Source organism: Carica papaya, chromosome 3 (assembly GCF_054855325.1).
Source record: "Carica papaya isolate Zhongbai chromosome 3, ASM5485532v1, whole genome shotgun sequence".
Taxonomy (NCBI): domain Eukaryota; kingdom Viridiplantae; phylum Streptophyta; class Magnoliopsida; order Brassicales; family Caricaceae; genus Carica; species Carica papaya.
The window spans coordinates 15134025-15155182 of record NC_142311.1 but is presented as its reverse complement, the minus strand read 5'-3'; the positions used below and the strand labels follow the sequence as shown (position 1 = coordinate 15155182).

The 21158-nt window shown below is 35.4% G+C and overlaps 1 protein-coding gene across 2 annotated transcripts; it reads left to right on the top strand.

Annotated features, from left to right (window-relative positions):
* The first annotated feature begins 687 nt into the window (after positions 1–687).
* Positions 688–20875, top strand: SCAMP5 (SCAMP family protein). 2 transcript variants are annotated; one of them, XM_022039594.2, is made up of 13 exons: positions 752–959; positions 2522–2645; positions 3390–3467; positions 3556–3618; positions 11263–11296; positions 11421–11543; positions 13107–13169; positions 13271–13364; positions 14042–14087; positions 14237–14304; positions 15007–15055; positions 16527–16592; positions 20624–20875. In XM_022039594.2, the coding sequence occupies exons 2-13, from the start codon at positions 2631–2633 to the stop codon at positions 20654–20656; spliced, it is 732 nt and encodes a 243-aa protein (XP_021895286.1). In that variant the 5' UTR covers positions 752–959; positions 2522–2630; the 3' UTR covers positions 20657–20875. The 2 variants fall into 2 exon arrangements, with proteins under 2 accessions (XP_021895215.1, XP_021895286.1); XM_022039523.2 differs by lacking the exon at positions 2522–2645 and having other exon boundaries at positions 688–959.
* Positions 20876–21158: the final 283 nt, after the last annotated feature.

Genomic DNA, 21158 nt, shown 5'->3' with positions numbered 1-21158 from the left:
CCAAACTATATTATGTGTTATACTTCAAAAGCTAAATTGGTAGTTTTTTTTTTTTAATGTTTGTGTAGATGATTGATTTTATTAATGAATAAATTATTTATATATTTAAATTAATTTAAATTTTGAATAGAAATGAAAAAAAGATTAAAAAATAATTCATTTCAATTCCATCTAATTCAGTCTAAATCGATTTGGTTCTAACTAAGTTAAAATTAATACAATTCAAGTTTTGCTTCAAATAGATCATAATGGTGTACTTTAATTTAGTTCAAATTTAAATCAATAAGAGAGGGGAGAAATAATAATAATGTACTTTGTTTTGTTTTTGGGAGAAGAATATATCTACTTTTTTAAAATTAAACTTTTTCATAAAAACAATTTTGATTTACTTTTTTAGGTGTAACTTTACTAGTAGTTATTCATTACCATTTAGCATTTTTGAGAATTCTATTCTAAAAACATTTTTTGACAATTTGGTAAAATTAATAATACCTATGATTATATGAACTAATTAAGAAATATTATTTTTTGACCAATACATTATGAGAATATTATTGTTAAAAATTAGAGAGAGTTTTTAAGATTTATTAAAGATCAAGAAGTACCCTGCCACCTACTTACTTTGTGATTATTTTACTTCAGAACGAAGAAAATCCCTTTCAGAAAACTGATAAAATTCGTAATTATTTCATTTTATCCAAAATCCCGCTTTATGAGAACGCAAAAATATATAAACAAAATTAAAATTAAAAAGCAGAAATAGGATAAAAGGGTAAGCAGGAGTGTTAGTGGTTTTTGTTTCTCTCTCCACTTTAAACTAAACACTAACGCTTTTTCTCTACAAATTTTGCGGTCTTCGTGGAGAAATTTTGGTGCAGAATTTAGGGATCTGAAGCTACAAAATGAATCGCCACCAGGATCCCAACCCCTTCGATGAAGAGGAGGTTAATCCATTCTCGGTATGGTTCCTAATGTTTTTTTTAATTACAATTTTGCCGCTCCTCAGATCTGGCCTTGTTTTTAGCTTTTCAGTTTTATGTTTGTGGAGATTATGCAAAGTTTTAGTTGTTTGTTTACGGCTTTTATTTTGAGTGTTTGAATTATTAGGTGTATATTGGTGAATTTGGGGCTTATGATGTGGATCTGAAGACTATAGGGTGTAGAAGTTTGAAACTGGGAATCCGTTTATATGCTTAATTTTTTAGGTTTGGTTGGTGAGAAAATTTAGGAAATTAAGAATACGATTTTCTACTTCTTTTTCCGTGGGTAATGGAAGATTCTGTAGAAAAGGAAATAGCGGGAATCTCGGAGCAGGTAGCTTGCTGTTCTTGTTCTCCATTTTGCCGGTATCGAAGTGGCTGTATTAGTGAATTTGAAATTTGTGCATAATTTTCGTTTATTTTTGTTTGTTCTTAATATAGTGCTGTACTTAGAGTATGGGAATCCGTAGAGAAGGAATATGCACTAAATTTTAGAATTTGAGTGACAGTCGATGCTCAGTTGAGTGTGATAATACTGCTAGTTTTACTTGTTTGTTTTTTTAATCTTTTTGTTGGAAGCTTCTAGCCAACAGAAGCTTAGCAGAGTCCGAGCTAAGGCAATTTGCAAGGACATTAATCTGATTTTTATAATTGTGTAGGAACACAATAATGATTTCATGTTGACTAGGAATAGGAGTGTAATTTGGAGTTTGTAGAACAAGAAGCCGTGATGATGTCAGACACTTTTGAGCTTATTGTCTTGAGTGTTGAAGGTGGGAGATTTGGCTGTAAATTTATATGAGATATATTGGCTAATTCTTAATTGGTGGAAATTTGAAATAATTGAGTTTCAAAAGTTGGCAAAAATTTCTGGGAGCAAGTGAAAATTTACTAAGGTGCACCGCCTGATGTTATGTTTGAGCTGTAAGGAGAGTTACCAGCCCGTTAATTGGAAACCAGAAACCTCTATTTTAGGTTCTTTAAATCTGATTTCTGTTTATGCTCTTTTCCGTGATTGAACAACTATTTTCATTATCATCTGTAAACATTTGAATATCATTGTTGTTCTTTCTTATAAATGGTCACATGAGGTTAAAGAGAACTGCAGCTTGTGAGAAATCCTAGTTTTTCTATGGATTCAAGAATTCGATATTTTTTATATTTGAAATAATGTTATCATCGGTATCCTTCCTCTAAATAAAAAGCAAGAAATTTGTAAAAGAATATGTAAATTAATGCTTCTAGAAAATTTTAAATTATTCAACAGGTGATATAACTGGTTAATCATTTTGGACCCTTCATAAATTGATTGTTAAAATGTGTGGCTAGATCCTGTTTGCATGAGACTAATTTCTACTACTAAGAAATTTTAAACTGAAAATAATATTTTGGATGGTTACTTTCTGGTATGATGGTCATTTTATTGATTCATTTTCTAATTCAATGTGATGGCTGTTGGTAAAAATGCATGCATGGTAATTGACAAAACTAACTTTTTGGTGCTGTATCTGCATGGTGAAATGTTATCCATTTTACTGCAGGGAAATGCATTTTGAACTTTTCAGATGCACTGCTACCCTCTTGAGTGCTTTCATACAACTTTATAAGCACGAATAACGCTACGGAGTTTGCTAGTTAACTTCTTATAGGATGTTTTGGATTGAGGTAAGTGAGGGAAAAGGAAGGAAAACGGAGGGAGTGCCTGCTATCCTTCCCTTTGTTTGGGTAAAAATTAAAATGTTACTAAAGGAAAGAGAAGAATGGTGGATATCCCTTGCTTTCCCTTCAAAGTTCAGTTTTTTCAATCTACCTAAATGGGAAAAGGAAGAGACTTCAAATTTTTAGCAGTTAAATTTCTAGTTTACTGTTAATTGTTTAACTTGACATTCTATTAATAAATGTTATTCTTTTAAATTTTCTTTATTATCAATCGTGTAATCCTTTCAAACCAAAACCAGAAAAAGTAATTCAACAATCCTATCATTTCCTTTAGTTATCTGGATAAAGGAAACATGATGCTTTCCTTTCTTTTAGAAACCATCTTTTTATCCCCTTTCTATTCCAACCCTCACTAGTTTTAATCCAAACGTATTGTAAATGGTAAATCCTGCTTCCCAATGTTAAGTTCTGTTACTGGAAATTAGAGTTGGTTATAATGTTCAAGTAATGTTTGGTTTGTGTTCATTATTTATTGGTTGGCATTCTTAAATTAATGACATAATAATTGTGTACAGAAATCTGGACATCAATGTATTATTCATTTTTTGCAGGAATATGCCTTTTTGAAGAGATGCATTAGTATCCTTCTTAACTGTTTTACTAGGACATTTTTATAATGCGGTAGTAAATTCAAATCATGTATTTATTTATATTAATTTTGCTTCATTTGCTTGTTGGAGTTCTTTGCAGAATGGTGCTCCTGCTGGGCGCGTTCCTGTCGCAGCAGAACATGGTGCTACAGTGGATATACCACTTGATACAATGAATGTAATCAAGTTGCTATTTTTCTGAATCTTTATTTATCCTAACCACTTGAGATAGCTAACTACTTAATTGTATGGTTTAACTGGTGCAGGATTCTAAGAAGAAAGAGAGAGAACTTGCAGAGTGGGAAGTAGATCTAAAACGGAGGGAAAAGGTTATCCAAATAGAATAGGAAGTCTATTTCTAGCTAATCTAAATATTATCTCTTATGGCTAAGATTAGGACTCAATACTATTAGGGTTTTATTTAATCCAGGAATTTGATTATTTAGGGTTTAATGTTTGTTTTCTTTAGCAGTAATATTTCCTGAGTATGTTGGTATGTTACTCTTAGTTTTGAGAGGATTCTAGTTTTTTAATAAATAGTTCTTTAGAAAATTTTCAATCTTTCTGATTGTGTGCTGCAATCAAATTGTGACAAGACTTTTTTTTTGAAATAAGTGACTGTTAAGAATTATTAGGTGTGATATCTAAGAAACCCCTAGTGTGATATGTAGGTTTAAATTTTATCTCAAAAAAAAAGTGATATGTAGGTTTAAATCCCCAAATACTGAAGTTGCAATTTACCGCTTATTTCTTGAATATCAACTTTCATACTGATTTTTTTTTTTGTTTTGAATAAAACTTTCATACTAAATCTTGTTTTGGATTTATTCTTTAGTCTCTTTTCTAAATGAACCTAATTCAAATAGGAAATAAACATCTTAAACTGAAGGCACTTATCTCTCTTTCTCTTGTCTTTTTCTTTAAACTAAAGGCACTTCTCTCTCTTTTTCTTTAAATTAAAGGCACTTCTCTCTCTTTCTCGTCTTTTTCTTTCATGTTGGCCAGTTGACCTCTTTGGCCATGCTTTTTCTTTCACTAAGGAAACTCTTGGTGATGGTAAGGAAAAGATTTGATATTGTCTGAGAAGTTCAATTCTAGATATTCTCAGATTTTTTGAGAATGGGTGAGAGCCAATTTGCTCTTTTGATTGTGAAATATCGCTTTTTTGATTTTTTGGGTTATAAGCCACAAGACTCTGAGATGGGTTTGTTGGGATAAGATCAATTTCTGTCAATTCGGTTGGCAGAAATAGATGGATGCAGTTCTTGGAGTTGAGGGAAAGGAATAAAGAAGGATCCCAAAAGTGTTCATCCCACAGGGCACTTAAGTTGATGGGTACGTGGAATTCCTTCTTGCTGTTGTGCAGGTTTGTGATCCAAGTGTGGAAAAATGGAAGAAAGAGATCAAGACGATCCCTTCTGATTTGAAGATGATGTCCAATTGATTGGGTGAGCAGCAATGCACTCCCATTTTAGTGGGTCTAAAAGGAGTTTTCTTTTGTCCTAAGTGCGACCATCAGATGACTCTTAATGTTCAAATCTTCAGGAGGTATGGTTAATGACAACTTTCAAGAAGTCCTCGTTTGTACCTTTGCAAATTTAGTCAATAAAGGCTGGACATGGAAAAGGTATTTTTGATTTGCAAAGAGGGGAAAGTCGCCCTTGCTTGTGGTAAATTTGGGCATGCAGGTTATGGCTCATGACCATCTCAAAGGTTGGGTCCTTGGGTAAAGGCTCAAAATCTGAGTTTTCTAAGCTTGTTTTGTTGGAGAAAGGTAAAAAGGTTGCTAACCCCAATGTCCTTTAATAGGCAAGCCCGGAGCACTCTTAAGGAGTTACCGCCTTTAAAGAGGGAGCTGATTTTGCTTTCTCTTCATCAACCTCTTCGAATGTTTTGCCATTTGCCTTCCATGAGAGTTGACACTGTTTGGGCGAATCTAGTACGAAGGAAGAGAGATCTTTATTGCTAGCAGGGTTTAGTAGTCCAATGGCCTCAAGTCTTCTAAGTAAGTTGCACACCATCCCCTATGGATCCTCTTCTTCTTTGTCTAAATATGGTTCTTGTCTTAGTCAAGGAATCCTTTTTCTAAACAAGCCTGCTGAATGGTGGTCTCTTGTTGCGTTGGGGGAAGGGCTTTCAAAGGGAGAAGCTTGTGGTGGTTTTGAAGGAAACCTTTGCTCACTCGTTTTCTATGCATTCCTTATGTAGAAGTGACATATTGGATTCTATTTGAACTGATGTTTTGAACTTCCATAGATTTATTGGGTTAGGCTTTGCAGGCTTTGAAGCTCAAGCTCTTGAGTTACTTAGTGCAATTGAAGCACGTACCGATAGAGGGGAGCATGCTAGTACTTATGCTGAGAGTCATGAGAGGAGCTAGAATGGAGCCAATGAAGAATTAAGAAGGCTTGATTATGCCAGTTAACTATGAGAAAAGGTCAGTTTGAAAGACATGTTGATACAAAACCAACAGTAGAAAATAAACATTTTGGGAAGTTTTACACTAAAAAGAATAGGAAAATTTTATTTTCTTTTTATTCTAAAAGGAGTAGGAAAATTTAATTTCCTTTCCCAATAGACATAATAGTTTCTAAAGTTACAACAAAGGAAAATAAGAAATCATAAGAAAGATTTCCTATTTTCCTAATTCTTGCTATTTAACTTATTTTCCTATTTTTTAGATTTTCTAACTTTCCTAATTTTGTTGTATTTTGGTACCTATAAATAAGATATCCTAACTTAGTTATTAAGTAGACCATTCATGATTATTATTTATATACTGAGATATTTCTTTAATATTGAGATCCAAGATCTTCATATTTTGATTCTTAATAACATTTTCATAAGTTTTGTTTTCAGGCTCTCTGTCATATATCACATGCAAGAGAATAAATCTTTATCTCTAGTGGTTTTCAATGTTAAGTAGAATGATCTCATGGAATGTGAAGGGTCTAAATGATAGGAGCAAGAGAACAATTGTTAAAGTTGGGGGAGAACTTGTTTGACTGCGTGAAACTAAGTTGTTGATTGGGGGGGAGGGGGGGTGTCACGAGCTTTGGCACAGTGGAGGTAGTTATTGGGTTGATTTTCCTTGCTTGGGGACATTCCAAGGTATTTTGATTCTTTGAGATGCCGTCTCCATCTCTTTTTAAGCTCTACAAGGAGGAAAGCATAGACTACTTTGGAATGACTTGAAGATGGTTAAGGACTTGTCTTCTCTCCTCTGGGGCATTGGAGGGGATTTCAAGATGGTGCTTCCATGTATACCTTGCAAGTTTATTCCGTTGAATTCAAGGATATGTTGATAGAATGAATCTCATCGATCTACCCCTTATTGAATGGCCACTGAAATTGGTCCAATATGAGAGAAAGAGCATCTTTCTCCTTCATTTCAGGTTCTTTGTCTCCTTTAATTTTAAGAACTTGTTTTTGTATCAAATTCAAAATATTCTTCTAGTGGTTGTTTTGAATCACCATCAAATCTGTTTGGAGCTCAATGATCTTAGTTGGGCCTCTATCCCCTTCTAGTTTGAAAATTGATGGTTTAAGGTGGAAGGCTTCCATCTCTTGGTCCGGTCATGGTGGGGTGAGTTAGAAGTTAAGGACCTTGCTAGCTTCAGATTGGCCAACAATTTGGTTCATGGCGAGCCTCATAGTAAGGGGTGGAGCTCTGTTGTACTTGTTAAAGAAGTTGCCTTTAGGAATAATCTCGCTCATGTAATTGTCAAGCTTGACTAGAGCTTATTTGAGCAGGATAGAGAAAGGAGACAAGTAGTAGGAAGGAAATTGTTAAGTTTTTACTTATGGAAGAGGTAGCTTAGCCATAGAAATCTAAAATCATTTGTTTAAAAAACGGGGAATGGAACAATAAATTCTTCCATAAGATGGGCAACTATCACCATAGAGAGAATTACATGACTAAGGTTGTGGTGGATGGAGTATATGAGTTGGGCCTTGGTTTAATGGAGTTGTTAAGGATTTCTATTAGAGATTGTATGAATAAAAGGTATCTTGGAGGTCTAATCTTGATAGTATCGAGTTTGATAGAAGTGATGAAAGAGTTTGGTCAGAGGAACCCGTAGTCATGGAAGAGTTCCTTGGTGCTCTTAAGTCCTGCAATGGCACTAAAGTTCTGGGTTTTGGTAGTTTTCCCATGTGTCTTTGGCAACAGAATTGGGGTGTTATACAGATGATTGTTTCATCTCTTTTTTGCAAGCTTCGCTATGTTGGAAATACGTTGCCTCTTTGAACTCTACTTTCATTGTTTTGATTCATAAGGTGGAAGTTGCTGTAGAGGTGAAAGATTCGATCAATTAGCCTTTTGAGTAACATTCAATTGGAAAGGTCCTCGCTATCTGCTGAAGCCAGGCCCATAGCCATGTGGTGGGGAAGAGGCACACTTTTGTGGAAGCTTGGTTGTGATGGATGGAGTGGATTATGAGTTGGGCCTTTGTTTAATGGGAGTTGTTAAGGATTTCTATTGGAGATTGTATAAATAAAAGGTATCTTAGAGGTCTAATCTTGATGGTATCGAGTTTGATAAAAGTGGTGAAAGAGTTTGGTCAGAGGGAACCCTTAGCCATGGAAGAGATCCTTGATGATCTTTGGTCCTACAATGGCACTAAAGTTCCGGGATTGGGCGGTTTTCCCATGTATTTTGGCAATAGAGTTGGAATATTATAGAGATGATGTTTCATCTCTTTTTTGCAAGTTTTTCTACGTTGGAAATTTGTTGCCTCTTTGAGCTCTACGTTCATTGTTTTGATTCCTAAGGTGGAAGGTGCTGCAGAGGTGAAAGAGTTTTGATCAATTAGCCTTTTGAGTAACATTTAATTGGGAAGGTCCTCACCAACTACTTAAGCCAGGCCCATAGCCATGTGGTCAGGAAGAGGCACACTTTTGTGGAAGTTTGGTTGTGGTGGATGGAGTGGATTGCGAGTTGGGCCTTGGTTTAATGGGAGTTGTTAAGGATTTCTATTGGAGATTGTATAAATAAAAAGGTATCTTACAGGTCTAATCTTGATGGTATCGAGTTTGATAAAAGTGGTGAAACAGTTTGGTCAGAGGGAACCTTAGCCATGGAGGAGATCCTTGATGATCTTTAGTCCTGCAGTGGCACTAAACTTTCGGGATTGGGTGGTTTTCCCATGTATTTTTGGCAATAGAGTTGAAGTGTTATAGAGATGATGTTTCATATCTTTTTTGCAAGTTTTGCCACATTGGAAATTTGTTGCCTCTTTGAGCTTTACTTTCATTGTTTTGATTCCTAAGGTGGAAGGTGCTGCAGAGGTGAAAGATTTTTGATCAATTAGCCTTTTGAGTAACATTTTAATTGGAAAGGTCCTCGCCAACTGCTTAAGCCAGGCCCATAGCCGTGTGGTCGGGAAGAGGCACACTTTTTTGGAAGCTTGGTGGGTTCTAGACAATTCTCCCATTGCTAGTTGTTTTTTCTTACTTGCTTGAGAGGGTGAAAATTTTGATCATGTCTCCCATCTCCTAAGTTGTTTTTTCTTGCTTGCTTGAGAGGATGAAAAATTTGATCATGTCTCCCGTCTCGTTTTTTTTACTTGCTTGAGAGCATGAAAATTTTGAGAAAAGTGGCACACTTGGATCAAGAGATGATTCCAGAGGCTTGAGACAAGGGGACCTCACTTTCGCCTTTTTTTTTCATTCTTGTCATGGAAGCCATTCACCAAATGATCTAGATGGCTAGGATGGGCAATTTGATCCAAGGTTTGACTGCGGGTAATGGTCCTTCTAAGGAGATTACTCACCTCTTGTTTGCAGAGGATACTTATTTTTTTGTTATCTTGAAAATGAGCATATGGTGAACATCAAAAGTATTTTGATTTGCTTTGAGGCAGTCTTGAGGCTCAAAATCAACTTGGACGGATCTGAATTGGTTTTTTGAAGGCGCTTGTTCTAGTTGGTGAGCTACCTAATATTTAGGGATGGCAAAATGATACGAAAATATGCTAAAACTGTTTGCCCCGATAGAAACTGTTGCAGGTTTTAACTGAAACCGAGCAGGATTGGGGCGGGTCGGAGTGGTTTTCAATTTGTCTAACCGGGGCGGTGCAGGTTTGTGTTTGCGTTGTAAAAACCTGCCTGAACCACCCGTCACTGTTTATTAATTAAAAAAATAAAATATATATAAAATAAAAAACATATAAAGTAAATAAAACCTAAAACATTCCGCTTCCTCCTGTCCACACCTCATCTTCTTCTTCATCTTCATCTTCATCTTCATCTTCATCTTCATCTTCATCTTCATCTTCCTCTTCTTTCTTCATCTTCATCTTCATCTTCATCTTCATCTTCATCTTCATCTTCATCTTCATCTTCCTCTTCTTTCTTCATCTTCATCTTCATCTTCATCTTCATCTTCATCTTCATCTTCATCTTCATCTTCCTCTTCTTTCTTCATCTTCCTCTTCTTTCTTCATCTTCATCTTCATCTTCATCTTCATCTTCATCTTCATCTTCTTTCTTTGTGGCTTCAAACTTAGATCCACTCAATGCATGTTCAGCTTCCTAAATTGTAGACTGTCGATAGGGCGGAGCAGTACTGATTTCACTGTAAACCAGCACAATGACAGCAAAAAAATGTTTTTGTTTTTATTAAATAAGCTGCCTGGTTACGGGGCAGTACATTCTGTACTGGGGAAGGTTTTGGCTTTGGTAAAACTTGCTCCGAATCTGCTCTGTTACCGTCCCTACTTGTATCTTAGGCTAGAGAGCTACCATCAAAACCTATTAATGATCTTGGCTTACCTTTGGGTGCTAAGTTTAAGGATCTCAGTGTGTGGGGTCCTGTCATCTTGAAGATGGAAAAGCAGTTGTCCACTTGGAAAAGTAAGTATCTGTGACCTATCTATTAGAGGGAGACTAACTTTAATTAATGTCACCATTTCAGTTAGCCTATCTACTTTTGCTCTTTCCCATCCCTTCTAAGGTGGTGAGAAGGATTTCATCTATCTCAATGCTGGGTTTTTTCTCCTAATCGTCTCTTCCTTCAGTGCTTGAAGTCTAGATGATTATGAGATTTTGCTCTTAGCCTCTCCAACCTCTCTTGGGTGGTCATTTGTTTGATGGCAGAGGAATTCTGGTTTGGGAGGCATCTTTTTTGCAAGGATAAGAAGAAGCTCATTTGCTTTCATCCTTTGGGCTGTTTTTGCGGCTAATTTAGAAGGAAATGAGTAGGGATGGTAACCTAGCGGGTGTGAGGTGGGTTTTACCGAACTTGAATTCGACCTGCCTATATGAAAAACAAATCCAAACTTGGTCCGAATTCGGGGTATGTTTTTTCTGTAGATTTTTTTGGTCTGTGTGTGATTTACGACTTATTTGAGCTGAATCTGATCCGGTCATTTAATTTTATTAATATTATTATATTTATATTAATAAAAGATTACAAACATGTTTATTAATATATAATAATATATACTAAATTTATAAATATAACTGTATTTATTAATATAATATAATATAATATATTTGTTAATATAAATATAACTATATTATTGATTGTAATATATTATATTTTATAAATATAATTATAAATACATTTGTAATAATAAAAATTAAAATAAATATACATAGTGGACTATAGGTTTTGGAAGGTCAAACCTGAACCTTTGGACCGACACTTTAACAAAATGAAAAAGAAAAACCATACTGGATTGGATTTAGCCGAGTTGGATTAAACTGATTGAGGTGCAAAATGCCATTCCTAAAAAGGAGCTATGGATCTTTTGAGGACGCTGTTTCTTGTTTTGCTAGATATTGGAGACTGCAGGTTTTGAATCCTAAGTTCTTGTTTAGAAGTCTTCTGTCTGTCTGGATTCTTGATTTTTTGTGTTCCTCTGGATGGTTTTGGGTTTCTTTTTTTCCTTCGTGGTATAGCACCCTCTTGGTGCCTATATATATATATATATATATATATCTTTTTAACAAAACTTTCTCTTTTCCAGGACATAAAGCGAAGAGAAGATGCTGTTGCAAAAAGTAAGCAAATGATATTCTGGCTATTAATGTTATATATTCATATCATTCTTTTTTAATTTAAATATTTCTTTGAATCTTTTTCGTAAGTTTGTTATTTGATTTTGGTTTGACCATTGCTTTGCAGCTGGAGTTACTCCAGATGATAAAAATTGGCCTCCGTTCTTTCCAATAATCCATCATGACATTGCCAATGAGATACCAATTCATGCTCAGAAGCTGCAGTATCTCGCTTTTGCAAGTTGGTTAGGTAAGGGAGGGTGATAATATTTTTTCCTTGAAAGAGTCATGTTCTACGGAGGGGAATAGGACAAATAGAGGATAAAATAGTCAAGCAGTGACTTGATTCCTCTAGCGTTCCAGGCTTCCAGCCAGGAATAAAGTCTACCGTGGTTTTATTAAATGTGGAAAGTTTCCTAATAATATGATAAGCATCTGCTTCTATATGGTAAAAAAACTCAATTGCTAGGAAAGTAGTAGTATCCAGAAAAGATGAGACCCATATAAAAATAGTTTCTAGATCAGTAATGATTTCCTCGACAATGAAAGTGACAATAGCTTCCTTCTTGAATGTAACAAGTATCATTTGATTGTAAAATGGGCACCAATCTGCTTGAGGTAATTTCATCTAGTTTAGTTTTAACATTTCTAAATTTTGATCTTAATTGGATCTGTGTAATTGCAAGATGTTTGAAATTTTTGCCCCAAAAAACTGATCTTTATTTGATCGGGTTGGTAATTTTTTTTAAAAAAATTGATTGTTTGTGGCTTTTCTTTTGCTCCACTATTTCTTTCTCCATAGCAGCCACAAAAAGGGAAAGAACTGATTGATGATTCGAAGCTAACAGGGTGAATATTGAAATGCACTTTAAGTGACACACTAAAAAGGAGAGACGGCATGGCTTCTCATTTTGTAAGATACAGTTTGGATGAATTATATGTACCATTGACCACAGAAAAATTAGATTATAGAAACAAGAGGAGGTGATCCTACCCATATTACTTTGTTGTATTGATCAACTTGTTGATTGAGGCACTTGCTTGTATGCATGCAATTCATTTTCTATGGAGTATTTTCTTTTCTTATGTTTTTGTTTTGGGTGTTTCTTTACTTATTTTTTGGGAGGAGGAAGTGAGTCACTGTTTTGCAGTCAAGTTTGTGATTGCTAATTTTTATTATTTCTTGAAATCTATGTTCTTAAAACTATGGCAAACCTTTTATACTGTATTGTGCATGTTTGGATGAGATTAAAGGAATGTTATATCTTTGGGGAAGCTTATGAGGAAATGGTTTAGCCATTACTCTCTATTCTTAGGGGTCGTTTTATCCTGATTCTTCAATTTGATGGAGGTTTATTCTAGAAAGTTTTCTGCTCGTTTGTAGTTGAAATATGTTTCTGATTAGCGTTTTTGTAATTTGTTCATAGTCACTTCTTGACACAATTTCCTGTATTAAACTTGTAACACTTAAATATTTTCTCTGAAGTTGCCTCTAATTAGCCTTTGGTTTTCAGTAAGGTAGTAGTCCTTGAAGGTGTCAGGAAGAACTCATCAAGGATGAAGTTCCCTGTTGGAATGTTTGTGAAAATTTTGTTGAGTCTTCTCTTTATAATACTTAACATCATATTGAAGTATATTGCAGGCAGTTTTCTTTTTTTTTTTTTTTGACTTGTTTGTTTCCTGAGCTATTCATTCTTTTGCATATGTAACTTCTATAACCTTTTTTTTCCAGTGCAGGTAGTAGTTTTTCTTCAAAAAATAAGTTTTCCATGTTGGAGTAGTTAGTTTTCCTTATCTGAAATTGTTCTTGCAGGTATAGTTCTTTGTCTTGTCTTTAACATTGTTGCTGTGATTGTCTGCTGGACTAGAGGCGGGGGTAAGCCTATCTATTCCAACAATAAATTTCCATTCAACAAGAAGACAGGTTTTAGGGTATAATGCCATTTCAATATTCTGATAAGGTTTGACAATTCTCAGGTGGTAAAATCTTTTTCCTTGCAATAATCTATGCGTTGCTGGGATGCCCGCTTTCATATGTTCTGTGGTACAGGCCCCTCTATCGTGCAATGAGGTAATTATCTGCTGATCTATTCCTAATATTGTGCCTCAAGAGTAATGATTCATAGTTGGCTGCTCCTTATAGCATATTTTTCTATTATGAAATAATGAAGTTGGGTGACCAATGATCGAAAATTCTAGCAGTAGTAGAATTCGGAGAGGATCTTACTGCAGTTAATGCTTTGTGATTGTATCATGGATTCCTGATTATGTGATGCTTAAGGAGTCCTCTTTTGAGGTATGGTAAGTGACCTTTTTCTTAGATGTGATATCTAAGGAAGTCTAGGTGTATGCTAGCCTAGCATACATCAATTAGTTTATTGTCAAAGTTCCTAATTTGATAATAAATTTCTTTATGTATTTCTATTTATTGATTTTTCTGTGCTTTTATGTATAAACTATGCATTAGTTCTTCTTTGGTGTTGCTGGCTTTACTTCAAATAGAGCTCTGGTTAATCAATGGTGACATGGTCACAATGCTAGTTTTCTGTTTCTTTTTTGTATTCTAATCAGACAGGTGATTTTGGTGGTAGTGTGAACACCTAATAAATATGTAATGCTTTAATCAACTTAGTTGACCTTACATGACTTAATTCTTTATTTCTGAGGTGAATGCTTTGCCCTAGCATGTAAAAGGTTGTTTTTTATTAAACTCACATCCCAAATGGCTTTTTCTTTGCCCACTTGCAGGACAGATAGTGCATTGAAGTTTGGTTGGTTTTTCCTGTTTTATTTGGTGAGTTTGGGTAACAGCTTCCCCTTTTGAGAGATTGGCCCTGTGGCCAAGGGCCTGGCCTTGTTATTTGGAAAAAAAAAAGTTCTTCCGTATATCTGTGTCCTTCTCTTTCTCAGTTTTGATGCCCATTAATGAAAATGAACATGCAGATCCACATTGGATTTTGTATATTTGCTGCTATTGCTCCTCCAATCGTTTTCCATGGAAAATCATTGACGTAAGTATCTGTTGCTTTCCCCATTCTTGATTTCTAATAAAATAGAATTTTTGCTGTACTTGATCACCAATGCTCCATTGTCATTTTGGCTTCATTTCTATTTTTTTGTGTGTAGAGAAGTTATTCAATGAGATAATGTTGGCAAAAATGTTGAAAGTCCCCTTTAGATACTTCTTTTTTGACTCTATTAGATGTTAATAGCCATAGGATCAGTGACCTATTGAACAGAAGTAGTCGGATTGTATTTGCTTGCTGGAGAGGATTAATTTGTGGCATTATTGAAGGGCTAAACCATGATAAATTAAGGTGGTATACCATCTTACATTAATGAATGAATGTTTTCTTTTTTCTTTTTAATGAATTTTTTAGAAACTTCAAATTATTTGAAAATTGGGAACAGCATTTTGTTATTCTCTTTCATTATTGATTTAGTTGCAGCATGTACAGTCTGGAAATTTTTTTTGGATGTCACTGTCAAAGTGGAATTTGAACTGCTGCATATATCCTGTTATGTAACTCCATTCTTCCCTTGATTATTATGATTTTTGTGCTTCGGTATGCCTTCACTTGACTGAGGCATAGTCATCAATTCTTTTCACCTAATTAAAACAGAAATAATTGATTATGTGGCTTTTGATAACTTTCTTGGTTCCATCTCTTATTTTATTTCTGTCTTTGTTATTCTTTTCAATTAAATTTCAGGGGCATTCTTGCAGCCATTGATGTCATCTCTGATAATTTATTGGTTGGGGTAAGTGGACATTACATGTTTGTTTCAAATATATTTTATTTCAATTTATTATCAGATTGTCAGATGGTTTCTTTTTCTTTGTTTAACATTAGACAAATGTTTTCAGAGTTTATAGTTAATATATCTGGAACTAAGGGAACACAGTGAAAATTATTAGGGAAGAAATAGGAAAGCATTACTGGAATCACATGTATTATGAATTTGTGGCTATTTTAACCAAGACCAACATTTAGAACTTTTAAGTCAAGTCCTGTAACTTTTCAGGTTAACTTGTTCAGTTGGAAAATATTAAAAATGAGTAGAATGGAAATATCAACTAGTTCGAGATATTCTCTTGAAATTTCTTTTAGTATGTTCGTCTGCCTGCCAAAACAAACTAGTTATATTGTAGATAAAGTGAGTTACCCCTCCTGATTCTTCGAGATAAAGTCTGCTTTTTGGCTCTGTATGGCAAATGGGTAACAGATATCAGCTTTTTTTAGACATTGGCCAGCTATTCTCCCTTTTGATTAGTTAGTCTCTCTCTTTTTCTAATTATTCTGGAGGATACCTAATGTTCCTATTAATATATTTCCTTTTTCTTTCAGAAAAAATTAATGGAATAATGCCTTTTATAAGTAGGGAATGGTTGTAGTTAGAGCATTAAGTGACTAACTGGTTAAGAAAATTGGAATTCCGTAGCAAGTATCCTGGGTTACATAGAGAGAAAGAGGAGAAGAGATTTCTGAAGGGTGGACACCCCTTTTTATGGGGTTATGAACAACTGGCTTCAGAACTTGAGCCTGTGGTGTTTGAATTGCATATATCTTGATCTTTTGACCTTTTGGTTTGCAGCTGAATGTGTATTTATCTTTTCACCAAATCATTCATATTTTGGTTTGTGTACATTAGTGATTCTACTTTACTGGTCTATGATTATTACTGTTTCTTGTCAAAACAGTATAATGTTGTTTAATTTTGTTTTGCTGATGTCCATATTTATCTTAGGTAGATCAAGCATTGATGGGATGAGTGTAAAATTTGATAAACTAAAACCACATAAGAATTTTTTAATGAAAGTGCTTGTATATTTGGACTTTAATGACTAAAGAGAACGAAAAGAAAGCAAAATCTTTGAGGAACACCATTGGGTATATAGTTTCACTTTAAATGTTCTCTTAATTTATTGGTTCTATTCAATTCATCTCTCTTTTCTTGTATTTGTACCTTGTGATTGAATATTTGATTATTGTTTCCTTCATCATTCTTGCCTTATTGGTTTCTCTTTGGCTTAGAAATTTGAAACTCTAACATCTTCATTTGTGAAAGTAACTGTAATCTGGTAGTAGCCACAGTGCAAAGCATTTTGATATTTTAAACAATTTCTAATATGTACTGAGGATAAAAGGACAATTATATATTACGTGAGAAAACCATCTTATTAATTATCTCAATTCTAATTTAATTCATTTAATGCTTGGTCTTTATGCAGATCTTCTACTTGGTTGGTTTTGGACTATTTTGCTTGGAGTCACTTATAAGCTTGTGGGTTCTTCAGGTTAGATTTTCTGTTTCTTTATAGTATGATAATGATATGATTGAGGTATCCCGGTAGCAAGTTTAAGGTTGGTTTGTCCTGTGCTCACAGTGGCACACATCAAGAGGGTTGTTATTGATTCCATTTTCCTTTTCAAACATCACAAATAAGAAAAAAATTATCCGGCTCTTGTCCCTAATGTCCTTTTTCATAGGATCCAATCTCTGTTGTTAGTTCACAGGCACTGTGTAATAGATCTCTCTATTACCCTAATCTTCTAATCAGTATTGTTCCCTCTCTAAGATGCTGATGATATGGCATTTATTAATCTCTCTAGTCGGTTAATTTGATTTGAGCTAATTTGTTAGTTTCTTTATAACGGCCCCGGAATTTTAAATGGAAATGTATATATAAGAAAAATTCTAAGTGCGGAAGCGGAATAAAAATTTTGATTAATATCCCTTACACAATAATCCAAATGTACTAAACGTATGAAAGAATAAACTAAATAAAGTAAATACTAGAGATGAATGTTATAAATAAAACTATGAAATCTTTAGACATCTACTCGCCGTCTTCCTGCGGTACGGGCTCGGGAACCAAGTCTTCCTGATCTGAAATGGTTAAGTAAGGAATGAGTTACACTACCCAAGTAAAGACATTACACTATCTCACTGTCACAGAAGTAAAGGTCGGTAGAAAACAAAAACGACCAATAGAGCATAATTTATAACAAACTCATTTATCAATAATAAAAACCTTTACTGTCCACTTACCTCGGTGAGATTCATGAAAATAACTTATGAGTAACAATAACATCATAAACATCATAAGATCATGCACAGTCTGTAACATAATACATATCATACTTTTGTATTTCAATCATCAGACAACAAATTTTTTCTTTTATCAGCCTACTAGTATCTATGGGGATCCATAGGAGGTTCCCGCTACACGTGAACCATTCACATTAATAATTTAATTCCAGGGCCGTCCCCATACCCCGTCCGGTATGGACACCAAAACCATAAACCTTAATACCTCGTCCGATATGAGGGTAAAACAGACCGTCCCCATACCCCGTCCGGTATGGACGCCAAAACACATAAAGTCTTCATACCTCGTCCGATATGAGAGACTACGTTCTCGGTAGGGTTTCCTATGGATCCGGTCTGTCCACTATCTCCCAAGATATCTAGTTAGGCTGTCGACATTATCCATTTATCAATTCACATACCTTTTTCCATTTTTCTTAATCTCAATTATCCAATCAACATAAACACATAAACCAGTAATGGACACCAAACAAGGCCACACAACATCGGATTCACAATAATTCAAACCATAATAAATAAAACCGTGATTCATGCATACGAAACCATAGAACAAACACATCAGGCACCATATTGCATTCAAAACTGTAAAATAAATCAAACAACACCTGACCGAAAAATACATCAGAATCGGGCTTCATTAGCAAACTTAATTAATTATACATATCTATTAATTCATAACATACCATTTTATCATTTATTAAGCTTTAATACCGTAATAGGAAATAGGGTGAGAGATCCTTACTTGTTTCGGCATCTGAAATCGAGTTCTCACTGCGCTTACGGGCAGTCCCTAGATTTCATGAATTTTTTTCCGGGAACTGAAACCCACTTCCTGTACATGGACGTGTCCCGAAAAAAACTCATAATCAGACCCAAGGCCTACTCGGCCAATATCGGAATTCCGGCACGGCGGCTCCGCTGTGCTCCGGTGATGGCGCCTCCGCTCGCGGGGGCAATCCGCCTCGGGTTGGCTGTTTTCGGCCGTTTTCGGTCGTATTTGGCCCAACTTGCATTGGTTCCTGTGATAAGACACCCCTAGGATCCTCGGTGGGCCAAAAATATACAGAAAATCGAGACTTACTGCCGGTGGAGCTCTTTGGTGCGGCAGCTCCTCCAGCGCGAGTCGCGATTTGGTGTTTTGCTCCGGTCAACTTGTAGAGAAAAGGACGGTGGTCACAGTGGTATAAAAATTACATCGAACGGGAACCGGGAAGGGCCTCATCAGAGGCAAAAATTGAGAAAACCTACAGTGGCGCTGCTGGAATTCGGCGGTGTTTTGCGGCCAATTGACCGGTGGTTTGGCTCCGATTTGGCCACATGGAGGTTCATCATCGAAAAACGAGCCAAGGGGAGAATGTTACCTCGTTTGGCGGCCGAAAAATCCTCCGGTGCGGCGGCCGGTTCCTCTGGTGGTTGGGTTGTCTTCTCCGGCGAGGGTTCTGGCGGCTAGGGTTTGGGGTTAGGTGTGGATGCAATTATTTATAACCTTCCTCTTTTAATCTGAGCCGTCCATCACGATTTAATCTGAACTGTCCGATCGCGATTAAATTGGAAATAAATCTGGGCCGTCCATTGCGATGCGATCTGCGTTGTCCATACGTGATCAAATCTGCACCGTCCATCACGATGCGATCTGCGCCGTCCGTGCGTGATCAAATCTGGGCCATCTGCACGTGTGAGATTTGGGCCGTCCATGCGTTCTTTTGATCTGGGCCGTTGGTGCGCGCGGGAACGGTTCTGGATCGTCCGATCGCGCGCACGTGGATCGCCCACGTGTCTCCGTCCCGCGTGGCTTCTAGCGTCAGCGTCCCTGCCACACAGCGTGTCCTAGTTGGCCGGGGCTGCTGACGTGGCTATTGATGTGGCGCTATTTTTTTAAATTACGTTTTGACCCCTGGTTTTCGATTTTCTTTTCAAAAACACTCCCAGAATCCAAATTTTCTCCTTTTTTTTTTCAAAATCATTTTCAATTAATTCCTAAAAATTAATTTTATTCCATTTTATCATTATTATTATTTTTATTTCTATTAAATTAAATTAAATTAAAATATATAATTATTACAAAATAAATTAATTATTAAAATGAAATAAAACCAAAATAATTTCAATTAAAAAAAATAATAACAATAAAAGGTTTGGGTGTTACATTCTTTGTTTCTGCACAACTCTAAGCATACGACTCATTTATGGTTTTGAGGTGAGAATGACAAGGAGTTTGATTTAGTTTATCTAGTAGAACTGAGAGAAACATGCTTCAAAGATGTTTAGGGGTGATTTGCTTATTCCATCAGGACATGAAATTTTATTGTCCACTAGGTAGGAGATAGGAGAGGATGTGAAATGAAAAGGCCATTTGGGGTGCTGTATGGTTAGCGGAAGACCTGAAAGGGTGGTTAGAGGTCAACTGAAGGCAAAGCAATGGTCTTGGTCCAAAATGTTGAAGGCAAAGCAATCGTCTTGATCCAAAATGTTGAAAGCCTTCTTGTTACGGGGGGAACAATGGCCACACCAAGAAGTTTTCTTGTCTTGATTTTCCTTAGTGATTGCATTTGATAGGAAACAGGAGGGCAGGTAAAATTGGAGGAATGGAGCAAATCAATTTGGACTGAATCCTGTTAATAGTTGGATGGAATAGTAAAACTTTTTTACGTTACCAAGAATCATGTTTGTTAACAATGGCAAGTGTGCAAATGTTACTATGTTCCATATTAGTGGGTGGTGGCAGTTTGTTTCTCGAGGGAATACGTGGGTTTGTAAGATTATGTCAGTGCCTCAGTTCTGCATGGATTATGCAATGATATGTTTTCTTGGTACTTGATTAGTTTCTGTCATAGTAGGAAGTAGTCGGTGAAACTGAGATTATGGGGGGGAGAAGTAAGGAAAAATCAAGACTTCGTTATATATAATGGTCTATCTGTCAAGTTTGATCTGCCGGCTAATGTGGCCAATTTCAATCATTTTATGTTTTAGTAATTTCAGCTCTTAGATTAGCTATATTTTACTGATTTAGAATAACAGAAAGCAATTGCAAAATTTTATATTTCATGATCTATGGAATTTTTTTAGATTGGCTTTTGGACAGTTGCAGAAAATTTGGATTGTTTCAATAAATGAAGTGACGGAAGAGTAAAAATTGATTTCTGATGACATTGACTTGGGAATTATCGTTTTCACCCTTTCTGTTGACTGTCATTGATATATCATTTCTGTGTGCAGAAAATTTATATATATTTCAGGGGAAACAAGTGAGAGATTGGATGTGGAGAGCTTCGAAGTTGAATTTATAGTCACTGTTCTTGAGGTGGTTTAGTATATATCTGTATTTCTTTGGCCTTCCAGTAGTGTTCACTATAATGATTATATGATGAGTTGATGTATTGGTTTATTGTTTTAGAGATTTTAGGAATATATTTTCCCTTCCATGTGATAGAAATATTTATTCAATTCCCATTTTTGATGATTAGTGTATATTGCTTTTGGTCAATAGACTGGAAAATGAGTGCTAGTAAATCAAGTAGATATGTTGTTGGCTGTCACGGGATCCTTACTATACCCATTTGATTATGTTAAGAGTTCGGAGTATAAACAATTTTTTTTAATATTTATTTTTTCTTATTATTATTTTTTATCTTTTATTTAAAAGAATAAAAATTATTTATCAAAAAAAGGCATCAAGGGAGATCCGCCCAGATACAAAATATAGACATTTATAGTTCTCTTATTTTGGAAGGTCCACGGTATCTCCCACAAT